We start from the raw sequence: 24,168 nt of genomic DNA, 5'->3' as shown, positions 1-24,168 counted from the left end.
TATGGGTCAGCAAGATGCCTACTTAGGGGGTCAAGACCCTTCTCCTGAGCATTTGGAGATGTTAGCTGGGATTCCTGAACTCGTATGAAAAGTATTAACCAGTGCTGATAGAGGGGCTGTGCTGGGCACGTTCCTGACCCCGAATTTCCGTGTATAATGACGGCGCCAGAAGCCCGATGGTGCTGCTACACTTGTGCACCGCCCCCGAGCACCCGGGCGTGCGCAGCTCTGAAATCAGTCAGGTCTCCGCCGTGTGTCGTTATCGGCTTGTTGCACACCGGGGAACGCGCCCGGGTTTGTGGGAAGGAGGGGAGCGCCATGAGGGGAGGCCGGTAACGCGAGCCCCGTGAGGGAGCTGCGGTGCCGAGGGAGCCGCCGGAAGAGCCGGCGGCGGAAGGGGCGGTCCGGGCGGCGGCCGCATGGGGGCCGTGAGCGCTCGGGCGGCGCGGCTCGGGCTCCCCGCGGCGCGGGCGGCGGCGGCCCCGGGCAGCGGCGGCGGGCGGTGGCTGGGCGGGCTGTGCGGCGCCGGGGCGGGCCCGCTGGTGCTGCCGGCGGCGGCGCTGCCCCGGGGGCCGGCTCTCCCGCCTCACTTCCTGCGCGCCGGGGCGGGGCGCTCGTCCTGGGGCCGCCGCGCCGAGACCGGCCCCGGCAGCGGCAGCAACGCGGCCGCCGCACACCTGGCCGAGGAGCAGCCGGCAGCCATGCCCGCCGCCGAGCCCGAGCACAGCCCCGCCGAGCCTCAGGCGCCGGCCGCCGCAGAGTCGCCGCGCCGCGGCCGCCGCAGGAAGGTCAAGGTGGGGGCGCCACGTGCGGCCGCGGGTGCGGCCATTTCGTTCGGGCTTGGGGGGTTAAAGTGGGCTGAGGGCGGGCAGGGGCGAGGAAGGGCTTCCCTCCGAGTGACCGCGGCTTTCCCAAAGCAGGAGGAGACGCCGGAGAAGAAGGTGAAGCGGCAGGTGAAGGCGAAGCGCCGCGGTAAGGCTGAGGCCGAGCAGGCGCAGCCCGAGGAGAGCGGGCTGGGGGACGGCGACCTCGAGCCCCCCGTGCCCAAGAAGACGAAAAAAGCCAAGGAGAAGAGCAATGGTTTGGTAGGAGAGAGCGACGCGTCCCAGCACGTGGTGAAGTCTTCCTCTGCTGTGAGCGGCAGCGTGACATCCCCGGCTGCCCAGAGCGTGCTTCCCGGGGAGCAGGACAGCGACGCCGAGGTAGGGATGCTCTGCCAGCAAAGCCTTTGTCTTGGTTAATTAACGTTCTGCGGTAATTACTGGGCTTAATAACACGTACCGCGCGCTGTGTACTGAGACTTGAGCTGCGAGATGGACAAAGCACGAGGCATCTACTGTAGGCACGTTTCGCCACTGTCCGCCTTCGATGCGGGGACTTGGTCCTGGGCATCGGGAATGCCGGGCATCCCGCCCCTCGTCCTGCCCGGCATCCCCGCTATTTCCCGCCCGGGCTGCGTGGCCCGTGCACCGACACGTGGGCGCCGCTCTCCACGTGCTTTGCCGCTCCCGGGAAATGCCGAGCGTTTGGTGCAGCGGGTCCTGCAGGGAAGCTGGCTGGCTAGGGGAGCGGTTTCCATGTGTGCTACTCTTCGTGCCCCAGCTTGTTTGTGTCCCACAGCACAAAGGTTTCCCCCTGCTGCACAGGCAGCCACCGTCCCAGAAACGTGCCTTGCTTTGTGCTGTGATGGCATTTTCTCTCTGATGGCAGCACCTCTGAGGAAGTGTTGGCAAAGTGTTCTGTAATGGATAGACTCAGGTATGCTCATCAATTCCCACTTCTCACACAAACGTGCAGGGGGGACCTGTGTAGGGCCTTTCTGTGAGCAGTTTTGTGTCTTAAGCTGGGAACATGAATCAGAAGAGTGCTTTTTGTACCTCAGGTGTGACGTACTAGATCTCTGAAGTAAAAGCCAAATTTTGTGTTTTAAGTATTTACTCATGTGTAAAGTTCAAAGCTCCTTGCATGGTGTACAACAAAAGTGTCTTCTAAAAGGAAAATCCTGCTTTGCACAGTGAATTGTGACACCAGATAAGTTTTGTTGTGAAAAACAGTTTTCTCCTGGTTTCAGTGGACTCTAATTAAGATATTTAACAAATAGTTTCCATTTTATGCCTTGCCAAGCAGATATGTACAAATGCCTGTATTAAAAGGGTTTTCTTTTTCATTGAATAGAAAGAATGTATCTGGTTGAACTGTGGTTGTAAAGCAAATACACAGCTTTTATTGAGTGACTGTGTAAGGTTTGTTCTATGCTCATCTTGGAGGACTACTAAGTCTTTTTCCTGTTTGTTTTTTATCCTATTAGGAGCTGACAGAAGAAGCAAAAGAAGGCGCTTTCTCTAATTTTCCTCTCTCACAGAACACTATCAAACTTCTCACAGGTTAGTTCACGTGGTAAAAGATATTTCTGTAAACATTTGGTCAGAATTTTCCTCTGTTACCTGCATAAGCCAAGGGTAAATATTCCTAAATTGTGTTACATTTGTATGGTAAGAATGACATGAGAGTCACTGTGGGTTCAGAGAAGCTGCTGTTGCTAGTAGAAAAAAGTTTTCTGGTTTGTTCAATTTCAGATGCCTTAAGATGAGATTATTCTTCATGGAGTGGTTATTCCTAGATACACATTCTAGAGACACATTTCTCATCAACATAATTCTGTATATCATTACTTGCTCCTATGTCTGCTGTCTGCAATATTGCTTCTTAGGCAAGCCTAATGGAGTTTTGTATGGGAAGACTATTTGCCTTGTGTGAACAGATTGTCTAGGGTTATTCTTGTAGTTTGAGCATTTTCATATCTGTGATTAGTTTTGTTGAGGAAGTAATTGCTGTAGGGTTCTTGTTCCCTCTGTTGGGTCAATGTGCAATTCTTGTTGGTTGGAAGAAATTCTGCTTATTGCTTTATGTTTTCCTTGCTGTGAAGTTTCTTTTGAATGGGTTGTTTCGCTTCCACTGTGCAAAATCTCTTTGAAGTTTTGGAGTATTTTGAAACAAACTCCATTACCACCTTGCCTTCAAAACCCAGCTACCACAAAATCTTGAGCTGTATAAAAAACACATGTTGAGTTTTTTCCTTCGTCTCCTATTGTCTTAAGCTGTACATCACAAAGAAGACTGTATTTCATTGTGGATACTCAACACTCACCATGTAGGTGGAATATCTTTTGATCTACAGTAGGAATAAAACATAATACATGGCTTTCTTCTAAGTTGCAATTTCTGTTGTGTACGTGATTTGAGGTGGTGTGCCCTTCATATTTGGGCAGTTTATATACAAGGGCTTCTAACTGTTAATTTACCTTTTAGTGAAACCTCTTTCAATTATCTTACAGCTCGAGGTGTAAAATACCTGTTCCCTGTGCAAGTGAAGACTTTCCAGCCCATATATGATGGCAAAGATGTCATCGCTCAAGCACGAACAGGAACTGGGAAAACCCTTTCCTTTGCTCTTCCACTGATTGAAAAACTTCAGAATGTCTCACAGGATGGGAGAAGAGGCCGTGCACCAAAAGTAACTAACACTTAAGGGTTTACACCAAAACCTTAGAGCATGGCAGGTTTTGAAAGTTATTTTACTGTTGCTTTGGAGTTTTTCGTTGGGGACTTCTTTGTCCTTTACTGGTTTTTGTAATACTGAGTACTTTGCTCAGATCAGGAGATAGAGTGTGACAGAGTCTTGCAGCATCATGGTAATGACACATTTTGTGTTTGGGATTCCATGTGACTGTGTTTGGGCAAACAGTCAGGGCATTGCAGCGGTGTCTAAGGAACTCCCTGGCTGCATCCTTGGGCACGTAGGATGCAGCTTTGGGGTTCAGTCCCCTGCCTCTTCTGAGGTGTTGTTTGAGTCACCTGAACTTGGCTCTGTTCACTGAGGTTGTTTTTCACTGTAAATCCCATGGTAATAACTGAAGGATTTGGGGTTTTTCCCCCCCTCTCATGTCTGCATACTCTGCGATTGCAAGTGGTGTTTACCAGAGATGGAATTGGTAACCAGATGCCAGTGATCAGATACTTGTTCCCATGCATTGCATGTACATATTTATCATTAGACTACAGAACTATGTATAGTCTGCAGATTTGTTTTCTCTTTTATCCTTTTGTTTTATTAACTGTAAAAGTGATGTAGATTTTTAAATCTTACTGACTGAAAGATTTTAAGAGAGGAATTCAGCTCTTGGTTTTATTGATTCATTCTTAAATGTTGGGGGAAGGGTTAGATACTGGAGGAAGGGAGGTTGGTGGAGAAAAGGAGTGATGTATGGCTGGAGTGTTTCACGCTGTGTATTTTTTAAAACCTTACTACTTCAGATTTAGTTACTGTCCTACCCTTTAATGCTGAGCTGCCCCTTCATTGCCCTTGGTCATGTTGTTGAAGTGTCTTTTATCTGGCTCTAACATAAGAAAGAAAATGTTTTTTGTTACACAGTTATTGCGTAGCATTCCCCTGTTCCCTGTTGCTGGCTCTGAGGCTCCTTGTGCAGGCTCCTGGTGGCAGGGAATGTTCATAGTGCTGGGATGGTGGGAAGCTGTGGGCACCTCTGCAGCAAGTGTAGAATAAAGGTGGGAGTGCAAGCTGTCTGACAGGAAGTAAACTCCTTTCTTCTATACCTTCTCCCAAGCACAGCTGCATTTTTGTCTGTTTTTCTCTCCCTTCAGGTGCTGGTTCTTGTTCCAACCAGGGAACTGGCCACTCAGGTAGCCAAAGACTTCAAGAATCTCACAAAGAAACTGTCAATTGCTTGTTTTTATGGAGGAACTCCATATAAAGAGCAGCGTAAGTAACTGCTAAGGAATTGCTAATGGGTTGGAGCTGGCTTTCTCCAAATGCACTCCATAAGCAAAAATGGCCTTTCTGCCCCCTCGGACTTTGAGCTCAGTCAGGAACTCAAATAGTGTGGCTTTGAAAGGAAGCACACAGCCTGGGCTGAATTCTGTTTGTTCCAGTAAATCTTTATGGAAAAGAATGAGTTGTGGTTCTGTGAAGTGTCCTCTTAATTTCTTCTTTATTGTGTTTTTGTGTGGCCATAGACTGGGACTAGGTGACAGTCCACTAAAGCGGAGAACTATTTATGTGCCTGTGGCTCTGTGTATCTCCAGAGGTAGCTGTGACAAAGTTTAGCTGGAAAACTGAAGTGTTTCCAGGTAGTAAAGCTCTGGAGGTTTCTAATGTCAACTGATTGCTGCTTGGAAATTGATGTATTTCTCTGTAACTTCAGTGAGGTTTGGCTGGTACTCCTGACAGAGCAGCTAGGACTGCAGTTAACTTCTCTGTCTGTTACCTTTGAATGTTGTGCTTCATTCTGAGGTTAAAGGGCAGCAGCTTTTTGCCTCTAAAATGAGAAGTGTTGCTGTGTACTGCTAACTTTTTATCCTGCTGTCTTGTAGCAGTCTGACACTGTCCTTGTTTCTCTGTCTTCCAGTTGATCTCCTTAAAAGTGGCATCGATATTCTAGTGGGGACTCCTGGGCGGATCAAAGACCACATTCAGAACAGCAAGCTGGAGCTGTCCAGTGTGAAGCACGTTGTTTTGGATGAGGTGGATCATATGTTGGACATGGGCTTTGCTGAACAAGTGGAAGAAATCTTAGGATCATCCTATAAGAAAGGTGAACTCAGACATCGGGAGAGGAATAGGGAATGATGCAGAAAAAACATTTATGCTACTTTAAAAAAAAGTGGTGCACCTCTAAGTTAAATTCTTTATGTGATGCTACAAAAGGGCAAGGTAGAATTGGAAAGGGTTCAAAGAGAGATGACAGAAGGCTGAAGTGCTGGAGTGGCATCTCTGGAAGGAGTGGAGTCAAAAAAGGGGAAAAAAGCAGCAAACTCAACTCTCTAAGCCTTAGGGTTCCTTGTCCTGAGAGAGGTGACTTGAGCAGAGGGTTAGAATTATGGTCTGTCTGTACACTTGTCACCACACAAAGCTGACAGCTATGGAGTATTTGCTCTTTTCTGATGTAGTGGGTGTTCAGCAAAGGTGTCAGGTACCAAGTACAGAGCAGAAGGAGGTTATTTTAATGTGTGAAGCTCCTTGTCACATTTCACTAATGCCAGAATTTTTGAAAAGGCTTGAATTACTGAAAACAGAAACCTCAATGCTTAGTAAGACTTATCACTATGGCTTTGAAAGGCATGAAAAGCTGATTGCTGGCAGTGTTTCTTCACATTTAGTACAGACTTAGTGCACATAGAAACCTGTCAGTGTGAGAGCAGCTCTTGCTTTTTTGTCAGTTCTCAAGTGTCATGGTCTGTTGAGATGTCTGAAGTCGATGGTATTTCCTTCCAGGCTCCGAGAACAACCCGCAGACACTGCTGTTTTCTGCAACTTGTCCACGATGGGTTTATGATGTAGCAAAAAAATACATGAGAGATGAGTATAAACAGATTGACCTGATTGGAAAGAAGACTCAAAGGACAGCCACAACTGTGGAAGTGAGTTGTTCTGCTACAGAGCAGTGCAGGTCCTGAGAGCAATTTGCCTTGATAAAACGGGTTATGCATTGACTTTATAAACGGGGATATGGAATGACTTTTCACATAGTTGACACACAGATTTTGTAAGCAAAACTTTAATGTGGGGGCTGTCATTTGCAATCTCAAAAAAAAAAAAAAAAGAACAAAAACAACTTTTTTTGTTAATTTTGCCAGTCCTGTGCATGGTTTAGATTTAACATAGTTTTTTTGTTTCTTTCCAAGCAGCATTTGGCTATACAGTGCCGCTCATCTCAGAGAGCAGGAGTTCTTGGGGACATCATTCAGGTCTACAGTGGCAGCCGTGGGCGGACCATTGTCTTCTGTGAGACCAAAAAGGAAGCAAATGAGTTGGCTATGAATGCTTCTCTCAAACAGGTACTGCTGAGCTGAGAGCAGGGGTTGGGATAGTCAGGGGTCAAATGCCCTGAAATAAATAGGAGGTTGCAGCTCTGTTGAGAAAATTGTTTCTCTGGGTTGTTTTAAGACTTCTGAAGGCTGTTTCTAAGTGTTGAACTTTGAGGTTAAAATATCCTCTTGACAGAGATTATGAATTTATTCCTTTGGCTTGAAATTAGTGCAGGACATGGATCAATAGGAAATACACAGCCTATGCTGAATAACCAGGAGATTATAATAATTTTAAGAAACAGGAGCTAATGTAATGGACATGTCCCATCTTATATTGGTGTGCTTTTTAGATTCTCTTCTCTTAATGGCATTTGGTCTTTGAACAGTCGTTCAGGAAAATCCAACTGAGATGGTAGAATGAAATGTTTTGTTGCCCTTGGAAGGTTTGCTAAGAGTTGGTTTGGAACACAGATGATCTGTTGAGCAGATCTTCTGTGCTTGCTTGAATTATTGCCTTTTTTGTGAATGTGAGGAAAAGTGCCACATATTTTTCAGAGAAAATCCCATTTGATAATAAATGCTGATTTATGGAGAGCGAGCAGTGGTGGGAATACATGTTTTGCCTAGTATTAGAGAAATCTCATATACCATCCACATTAAAAACTTGGCAGCAGTAATTTTTGCCTGTTGGCCATGCTGCTTTCACAGTAAATCCCCGAGAAGGTTCAAAGAAAGTAGGATGCTTTATATTCCTTTGGTATCAGCTATGTAATTATTTTCTGTTGGTCTGCACAGTATTTTGGGGTTTGCACTTAATCTTTAGATGCTGCAGCCTGGACTCCCATTAAATGTGATGTTAATGGCTTGTTGCACTGACAGGATGCCCAGTCCTTGCATGGTGACATTCCACAGAAACAAAGAGAAATTACATTAAAAGGCTTCAGAAACGGTGTGTTTGAAGTGCTGATTGCAACAAATGTAGCTGCCCGTGGTTTGGATATTCCTGAGGTTGACCTTGTTATACAGTGCTCACCACCAAAAGTAAGTTATTAGAGGAAACTAAAATTGTATTAACTTTTTTTTGTGTGTGTGTGTGTGTCAAAATGGTGGGTTGTTTCTCTGTTTCATCAGAAGTACGTTCTGTTCCAATTCACAAATTAGTTGATTTTTTTGTAAATGCCAGCCTAAAATTTTGTAGTTATAGTTTTACAGTTTGAATTTGGATTAAAGTCTTAGGAGTTTCCAGAGTAAACAAAACCTAAGATAGCTTTTGACATTGTGCAGCTTTTCTAAATTATTTTTGAATGTTGCTGAGTTTCATAAAAATTCTAAAATATTTCTGTTGCCTTTTTCATCTTTTGAAACTCCAGTGGAGATTTTTATTTAAAAAAATTAAAATGTCTGTCAGCAGTGTTTGTTAAAGCTGAGCAGCATACTTTGGGTGGGGGAGCACATGCAAACCTGAGTGGTTTATGTGTAGTTATAAGTTTGGCTATAAACACATAATGTGTCACTTCTTAAGCTTCTGAATTTCAATTTAGCTTGTGTTTAATCTGAAATGTCAGCAGTTTAAATAACATAAGGTTTTTCGTGTTGATGTGAATTTGTGAAGGATGTTGATTCCTACATCCATCGTTCTGGACGCACGGGTCGAGCTGGCCGGACTGGCGTCTGCATTTGTTTGTTTCAGAGAAGAGAAGAAGATCTTCTGAAACAAGTTGAGCACAAAGCGGTGAGTTGTACCTCAGACTTCGGCTTAAGGAAATTAACCAGCCCCCAAAAGAACCCTGCCACTCTTAGATTTTGTAATCGTGGGTTGTTGAGTCCAGAATGGGACTGTCCAGTCCCATAGACAAGTAGGCCTAAAGGGCTGATATTTGGTGTTTGTAAATACTTCTGTATCTGCCTGTTCTTGCATTGTCTGAGTTTTCCCAGGCTGTGGATGTCAGCAGGCAGGCAGGGACAGGAATGCATGAGGCAGACCATGCCATCGCAGTCTGCAGAGAGTAAAGTAGCTCCACATTAACAAAGCTGGGAACTTAAAAGCTTTATTTTAGCTTTATAAGTGACTTAGTAAAGAGTATATTGATCTTGCAAACAATAAGTAGAGATCTCAGTAATGTGTTTTAGACAGGATTGAATTTGTAGACTGCTGAAAATACCTTTAATTTGCTTTCTTGATTTCAGGGTATTACCTTTAAGCGTGTAGGCGTTCCCTCTGCTACAGATGTAATTAAAGCTTCAAGTAGTGATGCCAAAAAGTAAGTCTGTTTGCCTGTTCTTAAAAAAGGTTTAGACATGTTGTTGCTCTAGATTCTTAGAGCTTAATGCAAAGTTTTTAGAGCTTAATGCGAAGTTCTAACATATTGGGCCTGTATGTGAGGAGGGCTTTCCCTGTGTTGTATAAGTCAGCTGCTTTGTGTGTAGGCAACATAAGATGGTATCAGTAAATCTCTGTGTGCTGAACATAGACTTTTTCATAGAACATAATATTCTCTAAGTTTTTGCAAAAAATTAACCTTTGTTTATAAAATCAGAAATCAGTGACAGAAGAGGGAATTACTTCCATAGGGAGAAACTGGTTTTGTCTGCCCAGATGAGGTAGTGCAAGCAGTGTGCGAAAAGCAATCCTTGGTATAGCGAGGAGTTACTCTGCAGTTCTGAGAGTGTTTTAGCCCTGGCTTGTGTTTCTTTGTATTATTTCTGAGAGTTGTGGCTCTTATTCCATGCAGCTCTGTTTACATTTGCTGCCTCTGTGGTGGAAATTGCCTTGAAGCAGATAATTATAATTAGCGAGGATTTGACCAGTGTAAAGCAGATGATGGGCATGGTTTTGAGTTTACTGTGTACTGAAGAATGATGAGGGGAGCTGTTGTACCAGAAATAACGTTACAGAAGTAGCTGTTCTTAGTTTCCTGTCTTTTTTTCCCCCCTGCCTTTTTCAGAAATAACCAGTTTAGGGTATGTCTTAAACATGGCTGCACTTCACGATGGCCTTTGCTTACCTCTTTAAACCAATGTTGTAACTCTGTAGGTTGCTGGAGGCCGTTCCTCCCTCTGCAGTAGACTACTTCAGAAAATCAGCTGAAGAGCTGATAGATGAGAAGGGGGCAGTGGCTGCCCTGGCTGCAGCCCTGGCACACATTTCTGGGGCAGCTCACATCCAGCAGCGCTCCCTGCTCAACTCAACAGCTGTAAGTAATGGTGCACCTGTGGTAACAAGGGTGAATGATGGACAATGCATGAATTCCTTGTGTCCAGGCTGTGTGTGGCATCTGCTTTCCAGGCTTTTTCAGCTGGGTTTCTGAATAGCTGTTACCCTCAGGGTCCTGCTGTGTTGCTTGTTCCTTAGCTGAAATCAGCTCTTTGCAGGAGAAACTTGAAATCAGTAAATTTTCTTGTGATGAAAATTGAAAGATTTTCTCCAGAGACTGAATTGATAGAAGACTTTGATGCTCTAAGAGTTTAACTGATGACATTTTACAAGCAAATAGATTGGTTCGTGCTATTGTAGTTCCCTCTCAGCAGGAGTCTTCTACATTTGTCATATTGCAAGTGTAGCGTGTCATTGCCTGATCTCAAAGAGATCTTGACTGAAGAAAAGTACAGCACTTCCTTTTTCTAATGCATTTAGGGAGAATGTGGCCCAGGTCATTGTGTGTAACACAGTTTTGGACGTACCGTGTGATTGAACTGTGATTCTTGTATCAGTTCGGAGTTTTTTATCTGTTTTCTAGCAGTGGGTTTGACCAAGCTTAGCCTTGTTAACGATTTTTCTCTTGTTTCCTGCAGGGCTTTGTGACCATGGTGTTGAAGTGTTCAATAGAGATGCATACCATGGGCTATGCCTGGCGGGGGCTGAAGGAACAGCTTGGGGAGGAAGTCGATAACAAAGTATCTGCAATGCGTTTCCTCAAGGGGAAGATGGTAAGATGGGCCAGCCTTAGAAATGAAGGGATTTGGCGCTTCGTGTGTGTTCACACATAGCCAGTTTGTGCAGGTGATCGAGGCTGGAGTTGTGAAGAACTGGTACAGAACTGTCCCTACTCAGTCTCGTTTCTCAGGAAATGGTAATCTATCATGACTGTACTGTTTATGCATATGCTATCAGAAAAAAAAAAAAAAGACATTGATATTGAATGCTTTAAAAGACTTATTAGTGACATTACTCCTAAATGATAATGCAAGAATTACCTCCTAAAAAAAAGCATCATTCATATATATGTAGTGGGATTGGTTATTGGGGCCTTTATTCTTTCATTGTAAATTTATGCCTCTTTTTTTTGTTTGTTTTGCTAGGGCGTGTGCTTTGATATCCCTGTTGATGAACTGAGTAATATACAGGTATGTTTGTGTAGCCAGAGCTGGCTGTAAAACCTGGTGATCTGAAAATTGGCAACTACTCATAAGATTGAGTGTGGGATAGTTCGGGAGGTTTGTGGTTTAATAAGGATTTTTGCATAGGCAACAGAGTGATTGGGAAGAACACAGCATAGTCATTAGAAAATACTCTGCTATGTTGCTTCTCATTGCCGTTCCCATGATATTACCTGATTTCATTAAACAAACTTCTATAGTCTTTGGCTATTCTGTGTTTTGGCCTCTCCAGTGTATTTGAGAGTTCACCAGTTTTCTGCTGACTTCGTTCCCTCTTGTCCCTTGTTATTGTTATCCTTTGTCCCAGGACTGTGAGTGTCTCCCAAGGGGGATCTAGTGTCCCGTTTTGGCAGGTGTGGGATTTGTCTGGAAATGCCTTTGTGTTCAGTGTTGCTCTGATGCCACAGGTGCCTTGGACACCCCTGCAGGCACATAAAGTCTGGTTCCATTGGTCTTGTTTCAGGGGCAGTGGAGGGACACGCGGCGCTGGCAGCTCTCCGTGGCCAGTGAGTTGCCTGAGCTGGAAGAATATCCCCAGGAGGCAGGACGAGGGTTCTCCAGGTTCGGAAACAGCAGGCAAGGAGACCTCAAGAGAAACAGCTGGTTCAAGAGTGGGAATCGGGGACTTTAACAGAACACTCTATGAACCTCTGCTACGGATAATGGGACTGAGCTGAATTTTATGAGACAGTAAAAGCCTGTTAGACACTCCTCTTGGTCCTTATTCCTTGATAAAGCAGCCTGTCTATGAGGATGGCGAAAAATCATGTTTGTTGAAATGACTGGGTGTTTTGGGAGATTTTTTTTTCTGGCCAGCAAAGTAGCTGCTGCCTGTAGGGGCATCTGTGACCTAGTGGGTAGGCCTGGAAACTCAGCACTGCGAGGGAACAGAATTCTTCCGAACGCGGACAGTGACCACGCCTCACCTCTTCAGCAGCGTAAAAAAATCGGGTTCTAAAATAAATTTTATTCAGAAAAATCGGACATCGACGCCCGAGCGCCTTTCCCCGAACGCCGGCCGCGGGTGCCGGGGCCGCGGAGTCCTTCGGGGCGTCACGGGGCCGCCCGGGGGGCGTGGCCATGGCGGCGGGGCGGGGCTGGGCGCGCGCGCGTCGGGCGGCGCGGGGCGGGGCGGGCGCGCGGGAAGATGGCGGCGGCGGGCGGAGGGTGGTCCGCGGTGTGCGAGAAGTTCCGCGCCGCCCGCACGCTCTCGGCCGTGGAGTCCCTCAAGGACCCCGAGACGGAGCCGTACCGCTCCAAGTACAGCGCCCGGGCCCTGCTGCAGGAGGTGAAGCAGCTGCTGAGCGCCGCCGAGGAGGGCGGCGAGGCGGTTCTGGCCGTGCGGCGGGCCGTGCTGGAGTACGAGCTGGGCGTCAACCACACCGACACCGAGGAGCTGTCGGCCGGCGAGGAGCACCTGCAGCGCTGCACGCAGCTCCTGGAGCCGCACCGCCTCTCCCCGGACTGCGTGTCCCTCTACCTCCAGGCCCAGGTGGGCTGGGGAGGCCGCAGGGGTGTCCGCGGGGCGGGGGCTCAGGCGGAGCGGGGCCTTGTGCCGGGTGGTCTCTGCGATGGGCTGCGAAGGGATCCGGGGCGCTGCCGCGTCCTGACGGGTGCTGCTCCTTTAACGGTAATAAACACAGCAGCCCTGGCCTTCGGTGCTTGCTGGAAGAAATCATTCACAGGTGGTGGCTGTTGGAAGGGTGCTCTTCTGATTTTGAGCCTCCTGCTGATGCTTCTGGGCGTGCGGAGCATCTAAAATATGTTCTCGTTGAAACTGGGTGTTGACAGAGCAGTGTGTTCTGGACAGACTGAGACAAAACTTGTAAGAACTGTGCAAGAATAAATTAGAAAAAAGACCTCATTCCGTCCAGAATTTATTTGTGATTCCTTAACTCACTGGTTGTCAAAGTGACGTTGGGAGATGCTTTTATTGATGGCATCATCCTGAAACGACAAGTCGTTTGCTTTTCAGCATTACCTGTTGTATTTTAAGCTGTTACATTTTGTCTCAGATGGGTAAATACAGTTTTGTTGGTGCTTGAAGTAATTATATTCTCTCTTTATTCTGAAGAAGGGAGGACTTACCAAAATTAGTTCTTGCTACATGAAGATTCCCAGAAGGGCCTTTACTCGATGGCTCTGTCATGGTAGCTAGTGTATAGTTAGGTATCTTAGGTATCTGACTCTGGGCCCTACATGAAGTAGAGAAGTTATTTAGATATCCCTGTCAAAAATGGTTGCTCTAATTAGAGAAGGCTCCATAGTGCTTCCTCATCAAACTGTCAAGGAATTGTAGGCTGATGTAGAAAGGTGCAAGTGAAATGATGACTTAACACTGGTTGAGTTAGCTTAGTTGTCTGGAACAGTGAGGTTACATCTGCTCCTTGTCCTTCCTTCAGTGTGAGGGTTTGGATACACACTGCTACAAATCCGTTACCCTTTGTAAGGTAAGGAGATTGCTGCAGCTGAAATAAGGTAACGTCTTTCCACATGTTCCTGTGGAGATGTGGCTCTTGTGGCTCAGGAGCAGAGATTCCACTGTGCTTCTGAATTGGTGTTCTGGAAAGCAGCTCTTCTCTCTATTAGCCCAAAGCCTGCATGGACTTTGCAGTTTCGAGGCCTTCAGGAAGGAGCAGGATGAAGTTTGTTATGCATGTGACATGCTGTGGCCCAACAGTGATGGGTCTGCTGCTCCCTGGCACTGCCCTAAGGTGTGGAGCTGAGCACAGTGCTGGGAAATGAACCCTCAGCCCTCGGTCCCAGGGGCTGTAACAGGCTTGAGTACTTAATTTAAATCATTTCTGATTGAAAAGCAATGATTGTTATCAGTGGCAGTGCTTCACTTACTGGGATGTCTGGAGTGTGTTGCCACGGTACTGACTGCTATTTTGTAGGAAGAAACATTGCTTTTTCCGGCTGCTTTTCTTTCTTTAGCCCCACTTCTGTTTTCTGAGCTTTTGCATAAGATTGTGTTTCCCAGTCTCTGTCTAATGGAATCTTATCTGTTCCACTGCTTGGCCTTGGGCAGAGTGTTTCAGTTCATAAACAACATGTGATATGCTTTCTTAAAAAAACAGTAAAATGGAATTGAAGGACACAGGGCTGGCATACAGCTACACATTCTAATTGTTTTGAATGTTTTGGGGGTTTTATTTTTGCCCTCTTGAGTTTTGTAACAGCACTGCCTAGGATTTAAAATAGCACATCAGACATAGATTAACACCTTCATCTTATTAATAAAATTAGAAGCATTTTTTTGGTCAAAGTTGGGTTCACAGATGGTGTAAATTGCTAGGTACATTGATTTAACTTAAATTTGAAGGCAGTAGACTATAATTTGCATTTCAGAGGTGCTTTTCATCTCTTTCCATTGTTGAAAATATGCAAACATTCATTCCTAGCATATTTTTTACTGTTATTTTTTTCTATGAAGTCATATTAACAAATTTCTGATTTCTCATCTCTTTTTATGATATTTGTATGTGGTGTAAAAGCTGCATGAATTGGATGCAGAAGATACTCTAACTAACAAGCTCATTATTTGAGCACACTAGTCCTTATCTAGCAGAGTAAACAGAGATGGACTGTGAGGTGAATTTTTTTTGGTGAAATTTGCTATGTGAACCCCCCCTCTTTTGAGCAACACACAGTGAAATGTGTGGGCATGATTTCTGTTTTTTGAACTCTATTGTATTAGAATACACACATATATAAGGGTGAAGACTGATCGATTGTTTGGAAAAAAAATGTGTAATGTAAATGGAATGTGACTTTTTTTTCTTTTACCCTTAGAACAATCTGGGGATCCTGTGGTCTCAAAGAGGTGAAATCGAAACTGCACAAACTTACTTGGAATCTGCTGAAGCTTTGTACAATCAATACATGAAAGAGGTACTGTGGTAATATCATGGCAGGTCTTACTTTCATGTGCCACTTGCAGGTTAACTAATCTTTGAAATAAACATGCAATGGAATTTTGAGTTTCTGTGCTTTCTACTGGATGCTGTGATACTTTTGGCAAGTAATGCAAGTCATACTGCAATATAGGACAGGGCAAATTAGAGCATTACTTGCTAATTTCAAAATGGAAAATAATTCTGCTCAAAAATAATGGTCCCTTTTGAAAGCCCTTTAATAATCCAAAGTTGTTGCCTGGTAGAATTTGAGTTTTAATGAGGACTGTTATTAAATCTTGTTTTGGAAATGCAATAAAAATGTCCATTGCTTTCAGTGGGAAAAGGAAGCAAAACTAATATTTGCATTGCTTACTCTGACTGTGCAGTGTTTTGCAGGGGCAAGTAGTTTAGTTCCATATCCAAGAGGACAATCTCACAGACAGCTAACCCTCTCATGCATATTAAACAACCTTTTGAGCTGTGGATTCTGCTGTGTATCCTACAAAGACTCCCTTGTGCTATTTTTAAGCTCTTTGCAAAGCTGTTCCTACACTGACTTGCCTCAGGAACAGTTCTGGGGTGAGCTAAAAAACATTTGTGGCCTTGAAGAAGCAGTAGCTGTATCTCAGGACAGCTGAGTATGTTGGACAGACCTTAGTTTCATGAAATTACAGGTTCAGTTCAGGTTTTACCATGAAATTGGCTTAGAGTACCAATTATACCTGTGGAGAATTTTAGAATGGGCAAGTCTGTATTGGTCGGTTACTGCCCTCCTTCCACCTTTGCAGCTGTGCTGGCCTACAGTGATAACAGAGGTAACAGATCTAGAAGGAAGCCCCGTTTGTGCTGAAAAGCTTGTCAGCTTATTCCTTGCCCCCTGGATCAGCTGGGCTAACCAGAGACAGTGCATTCCTCTACAGACTCTCATTAATTCCTGACGTTGAGCTTTGATATTTGTACCCAGCTCCAGCTATCACACAACTTCCAAAAGCTTCTGGCACTTGCTCCAGTGATTCTGAAATTAAACTGGTACTATGGTATAGTGGGTTAAAGTGCTGCCAGGTACTTTACATTTGCACTGTAGACTTTTCTGAAACTTTAAATAGTGGTTTCTGAATATTTCTTCTGGGGCTTCGCTGCCTGACTAGGGTTATACATACCTGATGATCGCTTGCCACAATTTTCCCCCAACATTATTTGCCACGTACAGTTCAAGGCATTATGGAGTCAAACATAACTATGCTTTAGGACTTTATTTTAGAAGAAACTACAGATTTATACAATGATGTCAACATTTGTCTTTCACAAATTATAAGTATGTGAATATACTTTCCTTAACATTACCCATTTTTAGCCTGTCAGGAAGCCTTCTTGTCAGGGAGTCTTTGGTAAACTGCTGATATGGAGATTTTCCTGAGCTGGTGGATTTGGTTGTTTACTGACTGGGTCTAATTAACTTACAAATTGGATAGGGTGGTTTCCCCCCTAAAGCAAAACCAAGGCAAGGAGCTTGGGCTAATGAAGTCCACTTAGACAGGAGAGCTGGAGAGCTCTTTCTGAGGATAAGTAAGGGCATAAGGCTTGATATCAAAGATAGATTTGTAGATACAGGAAGGAGGCAAGAGTTTTGCTTACCATGTAATTTCAGTTCTTTTCTTTGCAGGAATAGCACTAGTCTTGCCAGAATATACTCCAAATCTTGTTAGAACATTTGTATCTAAAGAAAACAACCGTAAGAGTTATAAATTCACCTCTTAAAAACCAATGAGGTGTAAACAGAAACCTACAGATTAAAAGATCATATACAAAAATCTACATGCCTTTGGTAGGTTAAACATGCTTTAGTTTATTTGTCACTATCTGTTTCAGGTACATTTGTTTATATTTTAAGATGAGTAAAACACTTCTATTAAAGGCAACTAAACAAGTCTGTTCAGGGATTTTTAATGAGAAGCAGTACAAACACTGTATGTGTTCTTCCCTGTAAAGTGAGTGTATTCTCTGCCCATGTTCCTGTTTCTGCCTGTTTTAACTCATGAAAAGTATGTACTGAAACTGATTTTTATTTGTTGCCTTACTTTCTCTTGGGCTAAGAAAGAAATGAGATTAGAAAAGGGCTAGACAAGCTGCATACTAACCTGAACTTTGTTGCTGGCAGACACGCTGGACACCCTCCAGGATGCACTCTGTAATGGGAGAAAAGCTCTCTTTAAAAGATGGTTTCATTTGAAGTGTTTTAGGATTGGCACCTGAAATTATTTACAATTGCAAAGGAAATGGGATAAGCAGAGGCTAATAAAGCTCTGCTATAAGCAATGTTTATCTGTTGGGGTTGCCTGTGAGCTGTCTGGTAACATTATTGACAATTGTCTTAAGGAAGATTTGGATACAGCAATGCCATAAGGTGTGTAGTTAGCTCTGTAAGGATTCTTTAAACCACACAGCTCGTGGTTAAAAGAACAAAAAAGTGCTTCTCCTTATGGGAACTACCACATTTACTAACTTGCATATAGGTTATGCCTGATAGGAAGGTTTAGCAGCTTCATCCTCCAAAGACATTGTGTGTTGTCTCATTTTTCTGTCTGAGTAAATGATCTTGCCAGCTCATGGATACTGGGGGTCTCTTTACAGCAGTTTGTCTTCACAGCAGTTCTGCTGAGCACTCTGCACTTCATGTTCTCTGCAGTACTTCCTGCAGGATGTTTTCTTGGTACTGATCAGTGCAGCTGGGCAAACGAATATTTCACACTTGAAGGCATGCTTGGTATTAAATTGGTGCCTCAAAACCCAGCATGTTATTGTACAAAATAAAGATGCCCAGGGGAGTCCTGGCTGAGTATCTCAGTGCAGGCAGCATGCATTGCTTTAACATAAGCAGAAGTCTCCTACAAGCTGTGAACCCTGTCATTCCATGTGGAATTGTGACTTTCATCCTCTAAATCTCCTGAGTGTTGTGGAAATGCTCCTGAGATATGGCACTGAGACGGGTTATGCGAAGCTTTGTTGACTTTAAGATTGGCAAATGGTAAAAGATGTGCAGCCAGGAGAGGGAGCACTGTGCCACACAGTAAGAAATGTAGTTTCCTGAATGTGTCATGTACCCTTGCAGGATGGAAATCCTCCCCTGGATCCCAGTGAACATTTCATGGCAGAAGAAGAAAAATTCACAGACCAAGAAAGATCCAAAAGGTGGGTGTTAAGCAGCACACTTACATTATTATTATATTTTTTTACCTTTTTCTTTTTTTTTTAAATTATGAGGGTGCATTTAGGGAGGAAAAAAAAGAAATTTAAAGACACTGTTGTTTTTTTTCCAGATTTGAAAAAGCCTACACGCATACTCTGTATTACCTGGCACAGGTCTACCAGCACCTGGACATGATTGAGAAGGCTGCTCAGTATTGCCACACTACTCTGAAACGGCAGCTCGAGTACTGTGGCTACTACCCGGTGGAATGGGCACGCAATGCTGCCACTTTGTCACAGTACTACCTCTCCAAGGTAACATGTCCACTGCTTTTCTGCTGTACTTGTACTATTAATGTAACTGTCAACTAACACAGTTGTTAAAACAGCTCTTTGAGACAGGGCTCCAAGATGAATTGAAAATGTGGATCTGTCAAACCACAAGTTGTCTTCTGACATGAAACATCTGTCAGTTTTTTTTCTGAAGAGGACACAGTGGCTTTCCTGTGGTGTTGGAATGGCAATGGGGAAGATGAACATGGGTGCAGACATGAGAAAAGCTCTATAGTTAATGGAATATTAGCAATGATGTGATGTCATGTTCTTAAGTAAACTTTGGGGTTATAATAATTTAATTTAAAATACTTTCTTATATTGTTCTCTTACAATAAAATTTGAAAAGAAAAAGCATCTGAGGGCCAAGATATGGCTTATTGTTTACTATGAATTATTGTCCTTTGTACCTTAGCACATGCTCAAGAGCTGTTTGAACCTATGTGAACATTAAAGTGAATAGGTGAGTTGGTAGCTGTTTGCCACGTGCTGACTCTAAACAATCTACTCTTAGGAATTTCTATATTCCAGTCTATTTAGATGCTCTTTTCTGATGCTTAAAGAGATTCCTGCCCTACCCAAGCCAGTTAATGCCAATTTTAATAGTAACTCCTAGTTTCCATATATTTTTGATGCATTGATAGCACTATTTAGCAGTGCACTGCCAAATATGGGTAAAGACTCAGGGCGTTGACGTGTATGTCCAGCTTGTTCCCACCAGCACCCCGTGAAAGTGTTTGCCACAAGGCATTACTTCCTTCACCTCAGGGCAGCCAGGGCAGCAGAGAGCAGAACAGTCAGAACGTTCAGTGTGCAGAGCCAGTGTTAAAAAAAAGGCTTGGTGTTGTGCTATGGTACAGAAAAAACAATTAGGAAATATTGTATTCAGTGATAGGTGTGGAAAATTTGTGTTTTCTTTGAGTGCCTGGGGAAGATGCTCCAGAGCCTGTCAGTTCTGGCATTTCCCTGTGGTCATGTATGCTCACTCTCTGAGGTGAGGGGTTTGGTCAAGTGACAGCAGTGCTTGAGCTGCTCACACAGTGTTAATGCTGCTCTGTTTCTCTCAGGACTGCTTTATGGAGGCTCGGCACTGTCTTGCAGCAGCCAGTGTCATCTTTAGCCAAGCTGGACAGGTGCCATCTGCTGAAGATGGTAAGTTTATAAAAAGGCTTTGAACAAAATCACTGTGAATTAAACATCATTATGTGTTAGTGTTTAAAACTGAAGTTTAACAACATGTACAAAACTAACCCCAGTGTTAATTTTCTAAAATATTTTTCAATAAAGTTAAATGTTTCTGAAAAGCAACTGCTACTACAGCTCAAGATTGACTGCGTGTAGACCCTGTGAGAAAAAGTCAAGCACTTGTTTCTGGTGTTTCAGAAAACTTACCAGAGTAAAAGTAAAATTTAAAACAATATCCATTTCAACAGTGACGATGTCTCTGTTCATCCATTTGGCTTTGTACACATGTTAAAAATGCAGTTTGCCTCAGCGATCAGAGGGCAGTCATTCAGTGAACCAAACCAGATGCTTCCTGGGAATAGCTTTAGAAGAGGAACCAAAACTGCAGCTTTTAAAACCCAAAATCCAGAAGGTACTTGTATTGTCTTTTGTTGCTGGATGCTGCAGCGTCATCAGTGGCTGTTTTTGGAGTTGTAGCTGCCCTCCTTGTCGTTTGGGTATTGATGCAAAGGAACAACTTGGCAATCCAAGTGTGAATAGCAGTAGAAGAAACTTTAAGAGAACTGACCCTAGTTTTAAGGACTTGTGGTTCCATGATAGTGTCAGTGCTCTGTTTTAGGCCCAGTCTTTGCTTATCTACAGCACACTCTTTTATGTCTGTCTTAGGCAAATGGAATCTTCCATTTTATAGAGGTTTAATTTGTGGAGAGGGAGCAAGTATGAGTCAACTAAGTTCTATCTTGACTTCTTCCTGCACCACGTTGGAGTAGTGATGATCCTGTTGTTTTGGTGAATAATTGCTTATCCTACCTTCCCTTCCTTTTCATGGGACAGAGAGCTGGGCTCTGGAATTGCAAAAGATAAGGTTCTGTCTTACAGAAAGACCAGTATACAGTCAGCATTGGCCATTCTCAAACACATTCATGTTAATTGGAATATAAACTAATATAGACATAGTTAATAAATGTGCCTTTTCTTAGATTAGCAACAATTCTTAAATCCTTAATAAGAAATTGATTGGCTCTAATGATAATGAGTGCAGTGGGTCTGAGTCTGAAGTTGGCTTTTTATTTGATGAACAGAAGTGCTGCTGTCCTGTAGGAATGTCCTCTCATTGTTCAGCTAACTCACTGCCAAAGAGACTGGGAAATGAGTTTTCGTTGAAATCTGTTTGGTTTATGAAAATGTTACCATGAGACATCAGCAGTGCTGCTATTTATGGTAGTGGGGAGACTTCAGGGATAAAAATACAGAAGTTGTAGAGCTAATAGATTTTATGTTTGTACCAGGTAGCTTAACTAAAGGCAGTTTCCCCTATTTTGTTCCCTTTTATGGTAGCAAGTGTGGGGTCCATTCCAGTACAAATACCCTTATCCTCAGAAACAACTACTGGGCAGATAGCTGAATCTCAGAAAATGAATTATCCTGATTTCTTTCTCTTACTACAAAGAGACCTGGAAACCTTTTCCAGTAAAACACCTTTAAGATGAAAGGTCTTTTTAAAGATACATTATGATCTATTTATTTTCAGAATTCATACATGACAAATCCATGTTAATCTTTCTGGCTTTCTACCAGAAATAGTTTACATAAACTGTCATAAGCTATTACATAAACTAACATGAAGAACATGTTTCTGTCTAACCATGAGGAAAATTAAATACAAGTATATTCTTTGCATGTAACATTTGAGAGTCTTGCTGAGGTGCTGGACTTCTCTTAAAGTTTTTATGTGTTTATGTCCATTGGGCAGATGAAACGGAGCCAGACCATCAGGACCTTCCAGAGAGGAAAGCTGAAATTGCAAGGTGTTGGATTAAGTATTGCCTGAATCTTCTCCAAAGTGCTCGAAAATTGCTTGAGGTAACAGAAAATCTGTTCTGTAGCTGTCATTGTCTAATAGCAAGCTAAGTCTGGTTTGATGTTCTGAGAGGAATCAATTTGCAGTTTGGTAACAAGGAATAAGCAATTGCCCAGTGAACAAAACAACAAATGCTTGTAGTGTAGCAAGTGTTTTGACTTAAATGCAGCACTTAAGACAAAGGACAGATGGGGATGAACTCTGTAGAGTGATCAATGGATTGTTTTTACAGCAACTTCACAAATTTTCCTTCTCTCTGCCGCATTTTCTTGCAGCTTGATTTGACAGATTTCTTCTTTTTTAACTGCTAGTAAGAACATTGTCTTAATATGCAACAGTTTTATGTGCTGATGTTCTCATTCCTTCAAGCATTTGATTAATTCAGATTTAATTCAGTTCACTTAATTCATTCAAGTATTTTTTCAGATGTTTAAGCCAGCATTTGCTGAAGTGCTTTGTGAAGCAGAGCCTTTAGGCTTAACATTTATTCCTTTGGCTATTTTGTCACACAGGGTAGGGAGACTAAGCCGCCTTAATTTTATGTCTTTTCAGAATTGATAATGTAATTTACATGATTCTTTTGTTAATATAAGGCCTCATATATCAACCATTTCTCTTTTGCCTTGTTTCTCACTAGTTTATATTTCAAAGATGACTCAAAATGATTCAGTGTAAGTCTCTCTTCATAAGCCTGATTTGTTTTTAATTACTGTGCTTTCTCATTTCAGGACAACATAGGAGAGCTGGATCCAGACAGGCAATTGGAACTTAAAGCCCAAAGGAAAAAAGAAGAGGATGAAAAAGAGAAGGGCAGGAAAAAAGCCGTCCTTTTTGGGACGAGTGATATATGTGACTCTGTCTTAGCCATGGAGGAGAAAGTGAGCAGCGTATATCCTTTAGATTTTCAAGAAGCCAGAGAAATCTTCCTGGTTGGTCAGAACTATGTTCAGGAAGCAAAAGAGTTCTTTCAGGTTGATGGTTATGTTACTGACCACATTGAGATTGTTCAGGATCACAGTGCTTTGTTTAAGGTACTTGCTTTCTTTGAAGAAGACTATGAGAGGCGCTGTAAAATGCACAAGCGTAGAATAGACATGTTGGAGCCAATCTATGCAGACCTGAACCCCCAGTACTACCTGTTGATCTGTAGGCAGCTTCAGTGTGAACTAGCTGACACCTATTATGAGATGATGGATTTAAAGGTAGCTATTGGTAACAGGTTGGAGAAACTAGACTCACACACAGTTAAAAAAATTAATTCTCTGGCTCAGTTTGCGATCAAATATTATGAACTCTTCTTGGATTCTTTGAGGAACCCTGATAAGGTGTTTCCTGAAAAACTCGAGGAAGATGTTCTTCGCCCTGCAATGGTGGCCAAATTTCATATTGCGCGACTATATGGTAAGCTTATTACTTCAGATAGCAAAAAGCAACTGGAAAATATGCAGACATCATTGGAATATTACACATTTCTGGTAGACTATTGTGAGAAGTATCCAGATGCTGTCCCTGCCATTGAAACTGAACTAGAACTCAGTAAAGAGATGGTGAATCTCCTTCCAGCAAGCATGGAGAGGCTAAGAACAAAGCTGTCTTCATTTGTATAAATACTTGCCTTGGAGGTAGTGGGCACCATCAGAACAGTTACCTGTCCAAGCCAGGGCTGTGGCACAGCTTCTGTACTGATTGATAGAAGTAAGATGTCTGCAGGGACATCACCTAGAGCCTGCACTAGTGTAACCTTGTGAAAAGCTCAGAGCTCTCCTGGTCCGTAGCTCACTCTCACTAATGGTGTAAACTCTAAATGTAAAGTATAAGTTCAGCTAATGCTTTCTACTGTGTGTCCTATATGTAAATACAAACCTTTTCTCCCTCACAGCTTTTTCTTTGGTGTATGATTCAGTTTTTACGTGCTATATGAAAATAGTTTCTTTTAAGAGAATCTTCTTCTCTAGGAAATTTTTTTCTAATAAACCTGAGGCATGTTCTTCCAATTACAATGCATCTCTTCTAACACTTGTCCCTAGAAAACTTTATCAATGTGAAGGGAACTTGTTTTCAGTATTTATTTTGTATGTTGCTTGTTGTTCTTTTCCCTTGTTGATCAAAACCTAGTTGATAGAGGCTCAATAAATGGACTAGCTTGGCTTAATGTTTCTTTAAAGTCCTTGGAATTCTGTTTCCTGTGTCTTACTAAGATACAATATACATTTTAATTTTGACAAAAATAAATAGTTGTGAAAGTGTTTCCATATGAGTGTCTTCAATAAAAACATATGAGCAATTGTAGTGCCAGAAGCCAGAGCACAAAAGCAGCAAGTTTTCTTTGCTCTTAATACACTGTAGAGTATTCACAGGCTATAGGTCCTGTGCTCTAGTGCTCTGGACATTTGCCTAATACAGCTTGGATGGCTTTGCGCTGCTCAGGGAGGGAGCCCAGCTGCTGTTTGAGCAGGAGCTGGAATTGGGATGTCTCTGAAGTTGTTTTAGGTGAAATAC

At 43.1% G+C, this 24,168-nt stretch overlaps 2 protein-coding genes across 2 annotated transcripts; both read left to right on the top strand.

Moving 5' to 3' along the window:
• Positions 1 to 419: 419 nt before the first annotated feature.
• LOC310912204 (nucleolar RNA helicase 2-like) lies at positions 420 to 12,184 on the top strand (the record flags this gene model as incomplete). Its single annotated transcript, XM_083866549.1, has 15 exons — positions 420 to 794; positions 921 to 1,202; positions 2,309 to 2,384; positions 3,336 to 3,514; positions 4,663 to 4,780; positions 5,427 to 5,612; positions 6,293 to 6,438; positions 6,706 to 6,855; positions 7,708 to 7,869; positions 8,441 to 8,560; positions 9,016 to 9,089; positions 9,863 to 10,022; positions 10,621 to 10,755; positions 11,128 to 11,172; positions 11,669 to 12,184. The coding sequence occupies 15 exons, from the start codon at positions 420 to 422 to the stop codon at positions 11,834 to 11,836; spliced, it is 2,376 nt and encodes a 791-aa protein (XP_083722675.1). The 3' UTR covers positions 11,837 to 12,184.
• Positions 12,185 to 12,330: 146 nt separating this feature from the next.
• KIFBP (kinesin family binding protein) lies at positions 12,331 to 23,817 on the top strand. Its single transcript, XM_083866551.1, has 7 exons — positions 12,331 to 12,697; positions 15,001 to 15,099; positions 18,214 to 18,293; positions 18,422 to 18,605; positions 19,691 to 19,775; positions 21,562 to 21,671; positions 22,398 to 23,817. Exons 1-7 carry the CDS (start codon positions 12,353 to 12,355, stop codon positions 23,274 to 23,276), a joined length of 1,782 nt encoding a protein of 593 aa, XP_083722677.1. The 5' UTR covers positions 12,331 to 12,352; the 3' UTR covers positions 23,277 to 23,817.
• The last annotated feature ends 351 nt before the right edge of the window (positions 23,818 to 24,168 follow it).

This window comes from Zosterops lateralis (assembly GCF_965231275.1).
Source record: "Zosterops lateralis genome assembly, chromosome: 8".
In the NCBI taxonomy this organism is placed as follows: domain Eukaryota; kingdom Metazoa; phylum Chordata; class Aves; order Passeriformes; family Zosteropidae; genus Zosterops; species Zosterops lateralis.
Note: the sequence above shows the minus strand (reverse complement) of the source record. Positions and strands in the feature narration are given on the sequence as shown.